Source organism: Camelus ferus, chromosome 4, assembly GCF_009834535.1.
Source record: "Camelus ferus isolate YT-003-E chromosome 4, BCGSAC_Cfer_1.0, whole genome shotgun sequence".
Taxonomy (NCBI): Eukaryota; Metazoa; Chordata; class Mammalia; order Artiodactyla; family Camelidae; genus Camelus; species Camelus ferus.
Window position 1 is genome coordinate 59129253 of NC_045699.1, and position 16779 is coordinate 59146031.

General features: G+C 50.9%; 1 protein-coding gene across 1 annotated transcript in view; it reads left to right on the plus strand.

The window, feature by feature from the left end:
- Positions 1-16779, plus strand: part of PAPPA (pappalysin 1) — a 230519-nt gene that overhangs the window by 162352 nt on the left and 51388 nt on the right. The window contains exons 11-15 of the mRNA XM_032478289.1: positions 1781-1894; positions 2811-2946; positions 4939-5152; positions 13317-13485; positions 15689-15872. Coding sequence (XP_032334180.1) covers positions 1781-1894; positions 2811-2946; positions 4939-5152; positions 13317-13485; positions 15689-15872 — 817 coding nt within the window. The remainder of the gene's footprint in view (positions 1-1780; positions 1895-2810; positions 2947-4938; positions 5153-13316; positions 13486-15688; positions 15873-16779) is intronic.

Sequence of the window (16779 nt, forward strand, 5' to 3'; positions counted from 1 at the left end):
ACTCTTGGTATTATCTTTGCAACCTTCTAGAAGTATAAAATTGCTCTAAAAAAAAACCAAGAAGTTGATTTTTAAAAAAAAGCATCGATGCTTGCAATTGTAGATTATGTGTTTTAGCTTGACTTTGATAAATGAATGTGATATATAATTTTTCCATTCCATTCTGAATTCTTCTACACTCATCTGTAGGAATCCCTGGGCATAGTCTTGCTTCGCGTGATTTTTATGAGTGACATCATCGTGTACTTACCCCCTTATACCTTGTTCTGTTTTTATTCGCTCGGTGTTACGCTGTTGCAGTCTCTCCGTGTTGATGAACTCACAGACAGAGCTTCCACTTTGTTCGGCCAGGGCCCATACTGAACCATATTATGTATAAATATTGTTAGTATCATCCCTACATATGAACCTCATTCAGTCCTTTTAATAATTCTTTTGCTCCTAGAATCCTGTCATGTGAGTATCTCGTATTTTATGCATCCCTTCTTCAGCAGGTGAACATATAAACTATCCCTGATCTTATGTTGCTGGATAGTCTTGATCCTTGTATGTATATTTTTCCCTTCCTTTTTTTTTTTTTTTTTTTGTTTGTTTGTTTGTTTGTTTTACATCTGTGTGTCTGTTTTATGTGATTGAGATTAGATTATCTCACTTTTTTTTCTCAAAGATGTTATGACTTTAGGGTTCTCAAGATTGGCCTTACTTTTTCGATGAGTAGCCTGAGACCCACAGATAAGGAGGAACAGGCCCAAATTCCCAGGGAAGATTTGAGAGAGGAGCCACGTTAGAGATCAGAGGGCAGGTGCCGATTTGGGATGAGCTTCTACAGAAAGTCGGGCCAGTCTCAAGAATGTCTCAGCTGCTCCTCTCCTTCTCCATCCTAGCTTGCTTTCTGTTCTGCAGTTTGCAGTCATGTGTGCATCTGTGACTCCTTGATGGATATCTGCACAGGTTGTCACTCTAAGCTCCTGTCTGCTGTCTTGTCCTAGAGTGCTTGGCAAACAGCAGTTACTTGATAAATATTATTTGAATGAATGGTTGAACCACTGAAATGAAATGACATTTAGAAACACACGGAACTCCCACGTTTGAAGAGTTCTACTTGTCTGTACACGCTACATGTTTCTTTTAATACCATTTGGTATATCTCTCATTGAGAATCAATGTGCGTGTGTGTGCATGTGTGTGTTTACACACACATGCTCACATATGGTGGAGTTGATTTCCTTTAGGGGGAGCAAATCCACATACTGTCTCACTCTTTGCTCTGTCATCCACGCAGCTCTGAGCACAATTTTACAGATATGTTCTAAAGTGGCCTGCTTGGTATTCAGGAGATCCAGTGCCTCAAGCCTGCCTTTTCTGCCACTTTCCCCAGGCACTAAGGATACCAGGCAGCGTATCACAACGTAATCAGTCTGGGTTTCTGCTTTCCTCTGAGCCTTTGCTTCTGTTCTCTCTGTGCACAAACCCTTCCCTTTGTGGCTACTGCATTCTTCCAGACCCGGCTCAGATGTCAACTCCTCCAGGACTTGGCCCCGTGAGAATTTCTCTGACCTCTCTACCACCAAAAGCATATTATCTGCTCTTTCCGTAAATAACACTGAAGGTTTTCTCTCCTACGTTAACATGTGGGCTCCTAGAATAGACTCTTGTCTGTTCATCCCTGTTTCTTTCTGTGGCGTCAAGAACAAAATAGGCTAGTAAAGAGCTGCCAAGTTGAATTTGATTCAACCCCTGAGACCCTCTGAAACGTGTGTTTTCCTGTGTCTTTTTCCAGGTGTGTCGGACCAAGGTGATAGATCTCAGCGAAGGCATCTCCCAGCACGCCTGGTACCCCTGTACCATCAGCTACCCGTACTCCCAGCTGGCTCAGACCACTTTCTGGCTCCGGGTAAGTCAAAGCTTTGAGAGCCGTGGACTGTCCAGCAGTGGCCTCCGGGAAGAACTGCCTTCCATGACCCTTTCTCAGGATGGTTTTGTCTTCCCACTGAGGGTGTTAATTGTAAGGACAGAGAACAAAACACTTAGCAGTGGGATGCTTCCTGGAATGGAATTCCTTAATGGCCTGTGGGACGCATCCAGTCAGTCTTGTTTTGGCCAAGAGTTTAAGTAACTTTTGTCTGCCTGGAACCACCTAGTCGTTGTTCAAGGCCTTTTAAATTGTCTTCTCGAAGTCTTCACTGATCTGCAAAGAGAGAAGTGACTGTCCTTCCCCTCTAGTCCTACACGTCTGGTCACCTGTTGGATGGTACTTGCCACACAATATTGCATAGCTGCCCGTGGGCCCATCTTCCTGACTGTGGACTGTGATTGTGTCAAGTTTTGATTTGTGTGTCACCGACCTACTTTGAACTCCACAGTCCCCAGAAACGCAAGGGCATGTCTTATTTACTTTGTCTCCTCGGTACCTGGCACAGAGATTAGCATGGAGAAGTGATGAGTGGTCCTAAGTTCCATTGTTTGGGGTGTGATTTTAGTGTGTGCCAGACACCTTACACTCATTACTTTACTGGGACCTCCCAGCCATCCTGTGATGAAGCTCTTTATGTATCCAGCCCTTGGAGGTGAGGGAATGCAGGCCCAGAACATCACGGCCACCCCTCGACATCACAGAGCAGAGCCCAGAGTAGAAGGATTTCTGACCTCTGAACCTGTGCTCTGCACTGCCTCCTGGTTCCCCTCGTGGGCCGTGAGAAGCAGTCCAGCTCCTGAAATGGAAGATTCTCCTCCAAACCCCTGCCCTGTGGCTGTTTCCCCACTGTGTGTCTGACGGCACTAGCGACCCCACTATGTCTTCTGCATTTCAGGCGTACTTTTCTCAGCCGATGGTTGCTGCCGCTGTCATTGTCCACCTGGTGACCGATGGGACCTATTACGGGGACCAAAAACAGGAAACAATCAGCGTCCAGTTGTTTGATACCAAAGACCAGAGCCACGATCTAGGTGAGCATCTTCCTTCAGGTGAGGTTGCTCTCGGTACCCGCTTCCACGTCTGCCCATGGGCGGTTGTAAGGATCAGTGGAGAATGAGTTCTTTCCTCCTCTTCCTGGCTTCTCTATTTGCCATTCGGTTTGCCTTCAAATCAGGACGTATTTGTCTGTCCAGAGGAGCCTGAATCTGACAGGTATGGGGATAAAGGGTTCATGTTTAAGTCTTCCCTTCAGTAGCTCCCTTCTGCCAGACACCTTTATCCCGATACATCCCATAAGATCATCAAAAAAAAACTGGGAAGGAGACTGAGCAAAGGTTGTTTCCATTGTACGTATCATTGCCTGAGACCCAAAGAGAGGAGACCCAGGGCACGTGGCGTAGCAGGAAGACAGCAGGGTAGCCAGATTTCAGAATTGTCGCCCACTGCCCTTTACCTTATAGCCAAGGATGTCCAGGACAGTAAACAAGCTATTACTTGAGACTGTTGTGACCCGTGTGCAAGACCTGGCACAAGACCTGGCACTCAGGAAGCCCCATCACCCCCGACCCCACGATTTGCATGCAACCTGCCCAGTCTACCTCTGGGCAGCCAGTCCGGGAGTTTGGAATTCCAGGCCAGCACGGAAGTCCGGGCTTCAAAGCTGTGCCCGCACTGTTCCACAGGGAGCTCATTTCAAAGACCCGAAGGAAGCACGCAGGCAAGGGGTCACTTCAGGGTCAAGCAGAAGCCAAGGGAGCGGGGAGGGTTTTTGTTTTGTTTTTATGTTTACTTATTTGGTTAGCTTTCAAGGCAAGGGGGAAACACATTAATTAGGAAGAGAAAGAAAACCCCTCTGGATTTATCTGGATTCCTGGGAAACGTCCCAAAGTGAGAAACAAATATTTTCATAGCTGTCCTGGCCTCACGAAGGGCTCTAAGGAGAGGTTTTCAGAGGAGTGGGGAGAGGTCGGATTCCAGGGGAAGCTCCTTGATCCCACTACCTAATGCCTGAGGCGTCTGCATGTCCTTCCCAACCTGGTCCCCCGTCCTCTGTCCTCCTCAGCATCCCGGCATTCCTTGCAAGGCTCTGCAGCTCTAAGACAGTGGACCACAGAAGGGGACCTGCCAGGCTCAGAGCCTCGCATCCCAACAGATCAGGCCTCCTAGGACCTGGCTAGGATTCGCCCGCTTTTAGATGCAGACACTGAGTTTAAGGGGGTTGCTGGAGCCACGTGATAAAGCAGCAGCTAGACCAAGAACTGAATGACCGACGTCCATGGAACTCCGAAGCCAGCTTCCGTTTCACCAGCTCCATCACACCCCATCATCCCTGCCCTCTCCTTCTGGATGTACCTTTTCCCCCTGCCCCTCTCCCTTCCCTCTTCCTTTTCAAAGCCCGGGGACCCGTTTCCTCTTCTAGAAAGAACTGAGGGCTTCTGAGTGAAGCAAGTTTGGGTTCTGCTTGGTCTTTATATGGCTCGCTCCTCTGTGTCCCTCTGGAAAGCCACCTCCTGGTCACGGTTCTTAGTCTCCTTTCTGTAGAATGAGTCCTTACCTCACAGGGCTGCTCCCAGGTTCCCAGATCAAAAATGGGAGTAGGCTTTTTACCACAGGAATGGCCTATGTCTGTGAATTATTTCCATCATCTTTATGACTGACCAGGCAGGCAGCCTGAAAACTAGCAACTCAGACCATCAAGCCCCAATGCACTGTGGGAGGGAAGTGAGGGCCAGTGATGCTTGGCCGAGGGGTGGCTGTTTAGGGGAGGGAGAGGGGCTGTGGGCCCTGGGTGACGGGAAAGCTTAGGGGGCAGTGAGGCAAGGGGATTGGAAAGATTTGGAAGCAAGAGAAAAAGGCAGACAATGAAACTTTCAATCAAACTCGAAATCCCCACCGGCCACCCAATGGTGCTTTTGTGTAGTGACATGAAAGGGTCTGGGGGCTTCGGGAAGGGCCCGTTGGGGAGGGCGTGACTGGCCTTGAGTAATGAGCCTGGCCCCTCGGCCCTCTGTCTCCCCTGACAGGCCTCCATGTCCTGAGCTGCAGGAACAATCCCCTGATTATCCCTGTGGTCCATGACCTCAGCCAGCCCTTCTACCACAGCCAGGCGGTCCGTGTGAGCTTCAGTTCACCCTTGGTCGCCATCTCGGGGGTGGCCCTCCGCTCCTTCGACAACTTTGACCCCGTCACCCTGAGCAGCTGCCAGAGAGGGGAGACCTACAGCTCTGCCGAGCAGAGGTAAGGCACCCGGGTCTGCTCGCCCTGGGGCTGTTCTGTCCCCAAGGGGAGATGGAGGGACTCTGGACCTGGGTAGCCACGTGTGTTGCTGGAAAAAGTCTGTGTGTTTCTCTGTCCTCTGGCCTCTGGCCGGCTCTGCCTTTGGGCTTGGGAGGCCCACACATCTCTGAATGCCAGGGGTGGGGGGAAGCAGGTAAGTGCTGTGGAAGTCGGACTCCTTCACCTGGCTCGCAGTCCCGGAGCTGACGGTGGCTTATAGGATGACCCTGGGAACACCACTTTCCTTCTCTGGGCCTCAGCGTCCTCATGTGAACAGAGAGGAGAGGTGGTTTAGTTCTCTTGCAGCTCTGAAATCCTGGGAGATTCTGCTTCCTCAGTAGTCCAGGCAAGACATAGAACCTCCCTGAGTTTAAAGGGTGACGGGGGAGGGGGAGTGGGGCGCGAGGATACTTCTGTTTGCTTCATCCCAGTTCACTGTGTATTCCAGGGATGGGTAAACCTCTATGTCTTCCCCAAACCTAGCTCCTGAGATCCCCCCGTGGTCTGGGTCTCTGTCTTGTAACTGCGTAGCATCGCTCCATCAGTGCCTTTGATCTGGCAGCTGTTAATGCACCTGGTTCTCAGCTCAGAGAGGATGCTGTTTCCTAGAAAGACTGCGCAGTTTGATGATACTCTTACCGGGGTTTGAATCTGCCCCTTCCTGGTCGTGTGTTCTTAGACAAGTCACTTCACTTTTCTGAGTCTCAGTTTTCTATTTTGGGATAAATGGGTGATAATATCTACAGCATAAAGTGGTCATGAGGATTCAGTGGTGTGCTGCAGATGAAAATGCCCTTCCAAATGGTTAGGGACCGTGCAAAAATGATGCATTGATAAAGAGTATTTATCACCACTTTCTAATGTGATAGTGGTGCTTTTCTGCACAAATTCTGCATAAAGTTCTCATAGAGCTGGGAGAAGTCTCAGAGGTGAACTAGTACTTCCATAGCGTCCAAACTTCCATGTTAACCCTCTGGATTTCCAAAGGAGGAAGGACTGGTCCAGGATCACACAGCATCTCTCACGTTGGTTTAATGAGATCTGGGAGAAAGAAAGAGTTGGGGTCTCATTGGGATCCCCCAGAGGGCAGCCCTCTGAAAGGCAATTCAGCCCTGCCCTGTATACCTGGGAGCAGGAGAGGAGAGAGGAGTGGGGAGGGGGACACCCGCCTTTCCCACGCCCCTGCTACCACAGAGGACACAAAAGGTGGTTGCAAAACTCACATTGTTTTGCACCCACTGTCTTTAGCTTCTGTTGTGCAAAGTCTGTCGCAATCATTCGGAGGCAAAAGAGCTCCCTAAATATCCCTCATTGTTGTACTTCACCCTGAGAGGGCTTTTTCATCCCTGGCTCTCCAGACTATAAAAATAAGTTAATTCTCAGAACCCAGGGAAACAATGTCGATGGACGCAAATCCGTCAGACCTCTGCAATGCTTTCCCATCCTTAACCAGCCACTGAGACCATCCCCAAGTTGACTGCGGCCAGCACTGGCTTCTTTGAATCCTTAATTAGCAGTTCCTGTGCCCGAAGTAAACAGGGAGAAGTGTTTAACCTTGGAAACATATCAATCAATAAGTATTTGTGAGTTCTTCAACCTGTACTGGAAAAACACTGAACAGGGGCGGAACGTTGCCCCATGTCTGACTGGCTGTGGGACCGGGATCCGGGCCCTCCTCCTCTTTGGGCTTCAGTTTCCCCTGAAAGGACGATGGTGATGGGGTGAGGTTCTCTGTGGTTCCTTCCAGGTGGAACAGTCTGTGACCCCCAGGAGCTAGGAGAAGGGAGAGGGGAGAGGAAGGGGCCAACATCGATTTCATTCTCTTACGTCATCATCACACCTGTCCTGGGAGGGATGAGTGGAATGAGTGAGGCAAGGCCATCCTGACAGTAGGACATAAAATCCCACTTTGTCTGCCCCTGAAAGCCACACTCTGCCCAGCAGGACTAGGTGTATCCAGGAGAGAAGGGGACTTTCCACTGCTGCTCCCTTGTCAGCATTTTGCCAGGGAGACTGAGCGAAGTGAGGGAGATGCAGCTCCGAGGGCCGGCCAGCTGGCTTGGCCCTGAGCTCTGACAGGCCACCCCCCCACCCCACCCCTCCTGAGTGCCTTGCGGGGGTGGGGGGGGGCCGACAGCAGCTGCTCCTGAGGCGCTGAAGAGGTGTTTACCCAAACAGACAGGACTGTGCAAATGTGCAAATGCATTAAAACAAACAAACCAGGAGGAGAGAAAAGAAAAAACAAGCAGCAAGTGTAAAAGCCACGGGATGTTTTCCTTCCTTCTCCAAGCAGCAGGGTTAAGAGCAGCACTGTTTCTAGCACAGCTCTCAGCTCGCTCAGGTAGACAGCCCGCTTCACTCTCGGCTGCTTCCCGGTCCCCCTCCCTCCCCTCCGCCCCCCTTCCTCTCCCCGCTTCCGACCCCCCCCCTGCCTCCTCCCACTCCGCTCTCTCCTCCTGGCTTTCCCCCCTCCCTCCCGCTCCCCTCCCTCTCCTCCCTCTCCTCCCCTCCCTCTTCTCTTTCCCATTTTCCTTCTTCATTTTCTTTCTCTTCTCCTGAGAGCAGCACGATAGCCAGTGAGCCGTCATGGGAGAAGCGTCACTACAGCAAAATCCATCCAGGCCGGTGTGTTCTGACCTAGATTCAAGGGTCTCCATCCCTTGCGGTACTTGGAATAAATTCAGAGGCCCAGGGAAACCGGATTGGGTTTCAGATGAGAGGTCCGGTTGTAGAATTCTAGCCAAATTCCAGCTCTACACCAGATTGGGGGAAGGAGGAAAGATGGGGGACCCTAGTGATGATGGTGAGGGAAGTTATGAGGTGTCTTCAGTGAGTTAAAAGGGACAGTCCTGAATTGAGACCCCAGTGTGTCACACACACACACACACACACCAGCCTCTGTCTGTCCTATGGTTCTCAACAGAGATTGAACAGTTTATTATAAAATTCCACAGGCGATTGTTTAGAGAATTGACTTATTTCCCTCCCTCCCTCCCTCCTTCCTTCCTCACTTCCTTCTTTCCTTCCTTCCTTCCTCCCACCCCTTTTCTTTTTTGCATTCTTTTTCTTCCTCTACCCCAAACTCTCCTCGCTTTTCATGCCAGCACATCCAGAGAGAGGCAGTTCTGATGGACAGCTAACTTTTAGAAGGTCAATCTTAGGGGAAAATAAATTCCTCGTGGGACTAGATTAACTCTTTCCAGCCAGGGTGGACTTAGACTGTAGCTGTTACTGGTGGTGACAGTGGGGGTAGGGGGTGCCAACAGGCTGGAGCCAAGGTTCTTAGAGTCTGTGCACTGTAGGAGCCCCCATGTGGACTGTCCCATCAGATAACTGTATAGGAATCTATATATAAGATTTGGAGCCCAGAAGGGGGGCTTCCCATGGCCAGAGACTGCAGGCTTCAGATTACTGTCCACAGGCTCACCCAATGTCCCCAACCCACGAAGGGATCAGCACCTCTCAGACATCTGTCAGGGGTCGCTGGCCTGGGGGACACACCTGCAAATGGAACTTCTGTGTCCGAGCATGTGTGCATCTTCAGCTGTACAGATACTGCCCAGCTCGTCTCCAAAATGCTGTCCGACTCACACTCCCAGCAGTGGTCTATCACAACTCCAGTTGTTCCTGGTCCTTGTCAATACGTGGGATTATCAAAGTCTATGTGTTCCCATCCCAACCAGCTCTGAAATTACATGTCCCTGTGGTTTTGTCCTCAGGAAACCTGATCCCTGCAAGCTGATAGGCTCTGAGGGATTCTTTAGTTCTGCACCCTCGTCTGAGGGTGGGAAGCCTAGGGTCCAGGCGAGGAAAGTGTGTTTCCCCAAGTGGCCAAGCAGGTTGGGATGCGGAATCCGGGGCGCGGGAATCCAGTCCTCAGGACTTGCAGGACAACGCTCTTCCCTCCTCGTCAGAGCTGTCAGAACAGCTGTCCCGTGGGCCGGACTAGGCCACAAACAACTTGTGTTTGGCCCTCATTGGATGTCTTCTTTAACTAGTAGCAATATTTAACTGTCGGAAGAGCAAATGTTAAGGACCAGAATTCTTCCTCCTCTTAAACACATGGAAGATGGGACACACCAGGCCCTCAGTCCCACTAGGCAACCTGGGACTGGATGGGAGGGCGGACACTGCTCTGGCCGCAGGGTGTCTCCCACTGGCCACACCCCACTCAGCTCACCTGGCCATTCAGATGGTCGGCCCGGCCGGACCCTGCAGCCTCGGACATGGTGTCCCGGTGCTGCACTCACTGTGTCACTGGCTCCCTTCTAGATTTCCAGGGTAGAAGAGCCTTTGAGGATCACTCCGCACAGTAGCCTCCTCTCTGGGCAGAAAAGCCAGTCCTTACTTGATAATTCTTTCTGTCTCACTTCTCAGGTGATCCCACAGCATCTGTCCCTTCCCTCATTGGGATCAGCCACTTTCCTCTCTTCTGAGAAGTGTCTTCTTTTTTTTTTCCTTCTTTAGTTATTTGTATTGACAGCCCATCACTGGTGTGAAATCCTCCCCCATTGCCCCTGCTTTTTTTCCCTAATGAAGCCAGAAGCTTTTCTTTGTTTCATTTTCCTTGTTTTGATGATTGTTTTTGTGTTTCAGAAATGACAGAGCTGTGTCAGGGAGTCATTGGGGAGGGGCAGTTGGGATAATGTTTATCATTTTTTTGGACAGTGTGTTCACACAACCCTTTCCAACTAACAGGACAGCAAAGGGAAAAAGCAGGGACTTCAGGGACAGACAGGCAGAGCTGCACTGGAATTCTGTCCACAGTGACTTGGGGCAAGCAGTTTAAACTTGTTTAGTCTCAGTCTCCTCTTCTCGAAAATGGGAATAATGCTACTACCCCAAGGAGTTACAGTGAGGATGCAGATAAGATGATGTAGGTGAAACATAGCTGCCGATACCTGTGCATGCTGCTTCCTCTCTCTCTTTTCCTTCCTGTGTTCAAGTATGTAGGCCAAGTGCAGACAGATGTGCTGAAAAGCCAGGGATGCCACATGCCCCCAAGTGTGTTTGGGACGACACTAGTCCTAAGCAGTGTCCCACAAAGAAGGGTTATCAGAGTTTGGAAAGTGATGTGCCCCGTAGTCCCTTCTAGAAATCCACAGTGTGCATTAAGAACATTCAAGGTTCTGAGAAGTCCTGCAGTGAAGACCGCTGACTGGTCTCACTGAGCCAGCGCTACCCCTCCCCATCTGAGCATAGCCCCTCTTGGTCAGGGAACCCATATGACCCGGGAATGTTTTCCTTGTAGGGTAGAAAGAGCCAGAGGAGAGCAACCACCTTCTCATGGAGCTTCATAGTTTCCAAAGCATTTCTGATGCATTCACCTTCCTGCTCTACAAACATGCCGTGCTCCAGGCTGGGCTGGACTTTCTCCTGTGGCCTTCACTCTGCCTGAAATTCCTTCGGCCCCAAACCTTTGTGTGGCTGAGCACGTCAGTCCCTCCAGGCCTTAGTCCAGATGTGCCCCCTTCAAGGAGACTTCCCTGAGTGTCCTGCCCTCCCCCCAGCAGGCACCCTCTGTAATTTCACCTGGTTTTAGTGCCCTGGCTGCGTGCCTCACTATCTGAAACCAGCGTATTTATTACTTTTCTTTGGCACACGTGCCCCCTCCTCAGATATACAGGGTGACAGGCATCTTCCCCTGTCTCCCAGTGTTTATTTACAGTGTCTGGTACACAGTGAGACCCCCAGGCAAGTGTGATAAATAGAAGAACATGACACGACAATCTCGAGAGATAAATCATCTTATTGCCTCCACTTTACAGAGGAGGAAACTGAGGCTCAAGGTGTCACATGCCCTTCCAAGATCAAACATCTGATAAATGGCAGGGCTGGGGCTGGATCCCAGATCTGCCCACTTGCTAAGCCCTGTGTTGTTTCCTTTCTAAGGAAACCAGGTTTTTCAGTTTATCCTTTTCCGACAAAGAACATTAATGAACATGGAAGAAAGGAGGGCACTGACTTTACCTCAATGGCCCCACAGCCAAGAGAAGCCAGGAGCCCTTGTCTTTCAAAAAGGGCTCCTAGAGCCCCCGGCTGTCTTAAGATGACATCCCAGGGTCCCCCCACTCCGGGAGTGCAGGGCGAGAACAGCCAAACTGTAAGGCACAGGTCAGGGGACCAGCTTGGAAGCTGGTAGCCGACAGAGTAAATCTATCTAAATTGGAACCACGTGGATCTTCCCCAGCACTCACAGGACGTGAACAGATGCATTGTTCAGTGTCAGAGACCTCGCGTTGGCACCGCGTGGCACATCGCGGGGGCTGTCAGGAGCAGGAGGCAGGACGGAGAATCAGAACCCGCAGCGAGTGACGCTTCATCCCGCTCACCTGCCCTTCTGCAGCGGGGCGGGGATGTGGAGACTGCGAAGCCCGCCTCAGTGCTGGGCTGAGACCTGAACCAAACCCTTGCCCTTGTCCGGGTGCTTAAAAAAAATGAATGTGCGTGTGATGTTTTGGGGATTTTAGCTCCTCGCCTCCTCCCTTATCCCACTTTAATTCTCACCATACTTTTGAACAGGGGATAGGGAGCCGGGAAGAGTAACCACGTTCCTGTACAAGCCTCGGCAGGGCATCCTGCAACTGGCACCAAGAGAAAAATTGGGAATTTCTTAAGTTGGTTTGACCACCCGCTGCTCCCTGTGTCCTCGATAAAAAAACAGAAAAACCAAAGCCTTGGGGCTGTGGATGGCAACCTAGCACGCACCCCATGCCAGGTATTGGGGTAGATAGAGTTTCTCTGACAAAAGTCAGAGAAAACTGCCTTCTAGATGCTTTCAGTGTTCGAAATCAACGTCTCAGCCTCTGGAGAGCGCCTGAGAGTTATTGCAGGACACTGCCACTGTTGGTTTCCTGCTGTTTGGGAAACAGCTGTCACATGAGAGGCATCTTTACTGGCAGTGCCAAGTACACGGAGGTGAAACAGGTGTTCTCTCTACCCTCAGGGAAGTTCTAGTCCAGGTCCGGGGTGAGGTTAACAACAAAGACTTTGGAGTCACACATCTGGATGGAACTTAAACAAGTAACTTGATCTCGTTGGTCCCCGACTTTTCCAACTGTAAAATGAGTAACACTTAGCTCATAAGGGTTGTCCTCGTGAGGATGGGTGAGCTCATGTGTATAAGCAATCGGTGAATAGTCACTACTGTTACTAAGCGTCTGCGTGACAGGAATATGAGGGGAAAGATCATCTAAGCACCAGGGTTTTATGTGCTTTCCGTTTCCTTAAGGGTTAGCACACATTCCGGCACGTGGTGGGCACCCAGGACCTGTGCTTTTCAATGCACAAAGCAAGAGGCCACAGCATTAGAGAAAGGAGGGCCCAGGGCTGCAGGAGAGCTTGCCTGAGGACACGGGAAACCTCCTGTAGAGACGTACACGTAGCTCTGAGCTGAAGAATGGGTAGAATTCAAATTGCAGGGAGATTGGAAGAGCAGCTGCAGCGAAGTGCAAGGCATGACCTCTGCACAATTTTACTAACAATCCTCAAGTCCACTTTACAGTTTATACAAGACTTCTACATTCAGCGCCTCAGCTGACTCTCATGGCCCCGTGGGTTGGCTGAATTTGAGAGTACACAGAAGCTCAGAGAGGTGGTGTGCCCTGCCCAAAGTCAGACAGCTTCTAGGTAATAGCGCATAGATTTACTCATGACATTAGCTACCATTGATCGAGTGCTTCTATGTGCGAGGGATTCTGCTCTGTGCTTTTCCTGAACTATCTGATTTAATTCTCACAATGCCCCTCGAAAGTGAGTGCTGTTATAAAATATGGAGAGGCTTTCATTCAACTCAGTGCCTGGGATACGAGCCTCGATGAATACTTGCTGTAATCATAGTGATCCCCATTTTGCAGATGGGAAAACTGAGGTTCTGCAAGGTTTAAAGGTTGATAACAAAATTTTCAAGCTGTAGGATTTGAGCCCTGGTTTGTCTGTTTCCATAAATGGTGCTCTTGATTATAAACTTTGACCACTGCCTCCAGAGTCTTGTTCGCTCTGTCTCTCTCCAGTCTCAGCCTCCTGAAATTCTGGAGAGGAAGGCCACCAGCCTTCATCTTCCAGCTGGAGTGCTGGGGTGCTGCAAGAAAGCGCCCTCTCACCCTCTTGCTTCTTTCCTCTCCAGCTGTGTGCACTTTGCATGTGAGGCCGCTGACTGCCCGAAGCTGGCCGTGGAGAATGCTTCTCTCAACTGCTCCAGCAGTGACCACTACCACGGCGCCCAATGCACTGTGCGCTGCCGGACAGGCTACGTGCTCCAGATACAGCGGGATGACGAGCTGATCAAGAGCCAGGTATGTCCAGGTGCTGGGTGCAGAGTCCCTCTCCAGCTCAGCATAGGCTGACCGGGTGCTGAACACGTTCTCTGCTGAGTCCTCAGCTCTTAAAATGCTGCTGCCATGTAGTAGGTGCTCACTAAACACGTGTGGCTTGGATGAATCAATCAACCAGTCTGGGGTTTCTGAGCCACTCCTTCCGGGCAGAATAGTGTTCCGCACAACATGTACCAGAGTCCTTGTGTAGGCTGCTGCAAATCTGGACAACCTGGGGCTGAGCATGAACTTGAGACTGAAACCCTCTCAGTCAGAACTCTGCCAAAACTGAATGGGCTGCTTTAGGAAGCAGTGAGCCCTCTGTCAGTGAGGTGTTCATTCATTCATTCATTCATTCATTCATTGTGAAGCATCTATGCCCTGGGAACCAGACACTGTACTAGGTGCTGGAGAAGAAAAAGTCACTAAGATAAATCTGGTTCCTCCTCTCAAGGAGCTTAGTGACTAGTGACTGGGGTGCAGATGATGAGTGAGCGATACACACTGTAAAGGGAAGTGCAGGGTATGATGGAAACACAGGGGTTTCAAGGAAAGGCCCTTGGAAGAAGCAACGTGAAAACTGAGAACTACAGATACAAGCGGAGGGGCACGTGCTGGGGTGAGGGGAGAAGTGTGGACTCTGGGCGCAGGCAGGAGAGACACGCAGATGCCTAGTGGTGAGAAGGAGCAGGCTCCAGACTGATGTTTCTTTTTCTGAACTCACCCAAGCAGTGAGGCTGGAGGGCCAGCAAGGTGCACTGGTGCGAGGCCCTGTGGGCTTGGTCGGGAAGGTTGAGATTTGTCTTTGGGGCAACAGAGAGCTGTTGAAGTGCGTGACGTGGTCGGACCATGGTTGATAAAGGTCCTTCCAGCTGCCCACCTGGTGCAGTGTGGACCTGGCAGAAGACGGGCCATGGGGAGAGCTCTCAGAAGAGCGTGTGGAGGAGGGACGAGGGTAGTGGCAGCGAGTGGACTTGAGACGTGGCAGAATGCTGCTTCAGCCAGATGTGGCTGTGGGGTCTCCTGTGGGTGCGGGGAGTGGCAGTCCGTGAAGCCCCAAGATCTGGGGATTCCAGACACAGCTTTTTGTAGAGCCCCACCCTCGGACTCCACCCTCGTGCTCCAGGTACACGGGACACGTTCCATGTTGCAGGGAACGCCTATTTATACAGAGCTTCTGGGCTTAAAAAGAGCCCCACTGAGGAGCTCTGGGGCCCTCAATTGCTTGTCTTAGAACCTGCTTCCGTGTGTCAGACACGGCAGGTCTCAACTCCTGTGGAAACAATTAGCTGTCTTCGGCAGCGAGGGACTTCTTCCCCCTTTGATGCGTGCTTAAGAGGGGAGAAGTGTCCTTTGCTTTTAAAATCCCAGATCAACATTTGGCATCCCCAGCCCCCTGGGATTTGGCGGCTTTCTCCCTGAATGGAAGCCTGCGGGCTCTGAATGCCTGGCCCTCCCTTGGCTCTGTGGCTTGGCCTCACCCTTCCACCTGCACAGCCCTGCCGACTTCTAGTTTGGTTCAAGTCTCTGTCTACCCTTTTGTTGTCGCAGCCTCATTCCTTCTTCATGTCGACCTCTCCCAGCTACTGAACCATCATATCTGGAGGAGGGAGTGGCTCCATGGGTTCAATGCTAAAGGGTCAGCTCAAATAAGGAAGGGGACTTGCCCATGATCTCATAGCACAGAGGACAAAATCCAGTTCTCCAGTCTCCCCAGGTGATGCCCACCCTGTGCCAGACACTAGGAGGCACTGGGAAGATCCCCATAATCTCCTCCAGGGCCGAGAAAAGATACAGAGATCAACAGCCACTGCCCCATGCTTGCGCCATGTTTCAGAGGTGGTCTTCTAAAAGAAGTCATAGGTCCCGAGAAGTCTGCGTCTTAAGATTCTCACCAGCACAGTAGAAGTCATGATCTGGGAGACTCTCCAGACAGCAGTGAAGAGCCTAGCTCGCTTGGGCTCAGTTCCCACTTATCCTCTTTCCAGCTGTGTAACTTGGAGCTGCATCTGTGAAATGGGAACTGAAGTACTGACTTCAAGCAGTTGTTGGGATCAGGGAGAGTGAGCTGGAGTTAGACTCTAAGCACTGATCTAAGCCCCCGCGCCGCAGCCTGGGGGAGGGCGTTTCCGCACACTGGGGACCCAGTCCGCCGCTCCTCACTGCACCTGCCTCCGCCTTTCAGACAGGACCCAGTGTCACAGTCACCTGCACGGAGGGCAAGTGGAACAAGCAGGTGGCATGTGAGCCGGTGGACTGTGGCGTCCCGGACCAGCACCACGTCTACGCTGCCTCGTTCTCCTGCCTCGAGGGCACCACCTTTGGCAGCAAATGCTCGTTCCAGTGCCGTCACCCGGCGCAGTTGAAAGGTACTGTTTTTTCCAGGGGAAACCCAGAGGCTGCTCCCAGGTCCTTCTGGGTCTCAAACACCAAGGGTTGGACAAGGCTTTATCCTTGCTTCTTTTTTTTTAATTTTTTAGGTATTGTCTTCCACAATTTGGTTTTTCACATTAAGTTCTTTTTTTTTTTCTTTTGGTGTGGGGGGAGGTAATTAGTTATCCTTGCTTCTGATTCCACCAATAGTATATATGCCAACCGCCTTGCTGTGCCGCTGAGGAGAAAGAAGAGTGTGGATGAATATGACAGCCACTCTTTCAATCTTGCAAAAAAGGACAGAAAAGAGAGAAGGAAGAAGGGAAGGAGCGTGGAGGGAAGAAATCGATTCTAAGAAAGTAACATTTGGAGCTGATGTGTCTAGTGCACTGGGTAGGATGAGGGCTTGGTAAGCCTAAGAGCCATTATCCTTCTCATTTTCATAGAAGAGGAGATCAAGGCTCAGAGAGTAGAAGGAACACGGCCCAAGGCCACGCTGCTGGTGCTGGGTTCCACCATGGGGCCCAGGTCTTTCTCCAAAGCCAGCTGCTGCTCGCTAGGAAGTGCTAGCTGAGAGAGGCGTGGTTCTGGACAGGACAGTTTACTGGGATCCCCTGGGCTGGGTACTGGGGGTATTAAGGTGAGTGAGTCAGTCTGGCAAACTGGAGAAGCAGACTCATTTTGGAGATGAGTGAGAGGCTGGCCTGGGTGACCTAGGCTGCCAGGCCTAGAAGGGTCCTTAGAGCTCATCAGGAATGACTGTTGGGAAGACGGTGAGATTGAGGGCCGGTGAGAGGAAGGAAGGGGCTTGTACAGAGTTGCAGAGCAAGTTAGCGGCATTGTCAGAACGAATGCCTTGGTTTCCCGTTGAGTATTGGATTTTGACATTGTATCCAACTCACA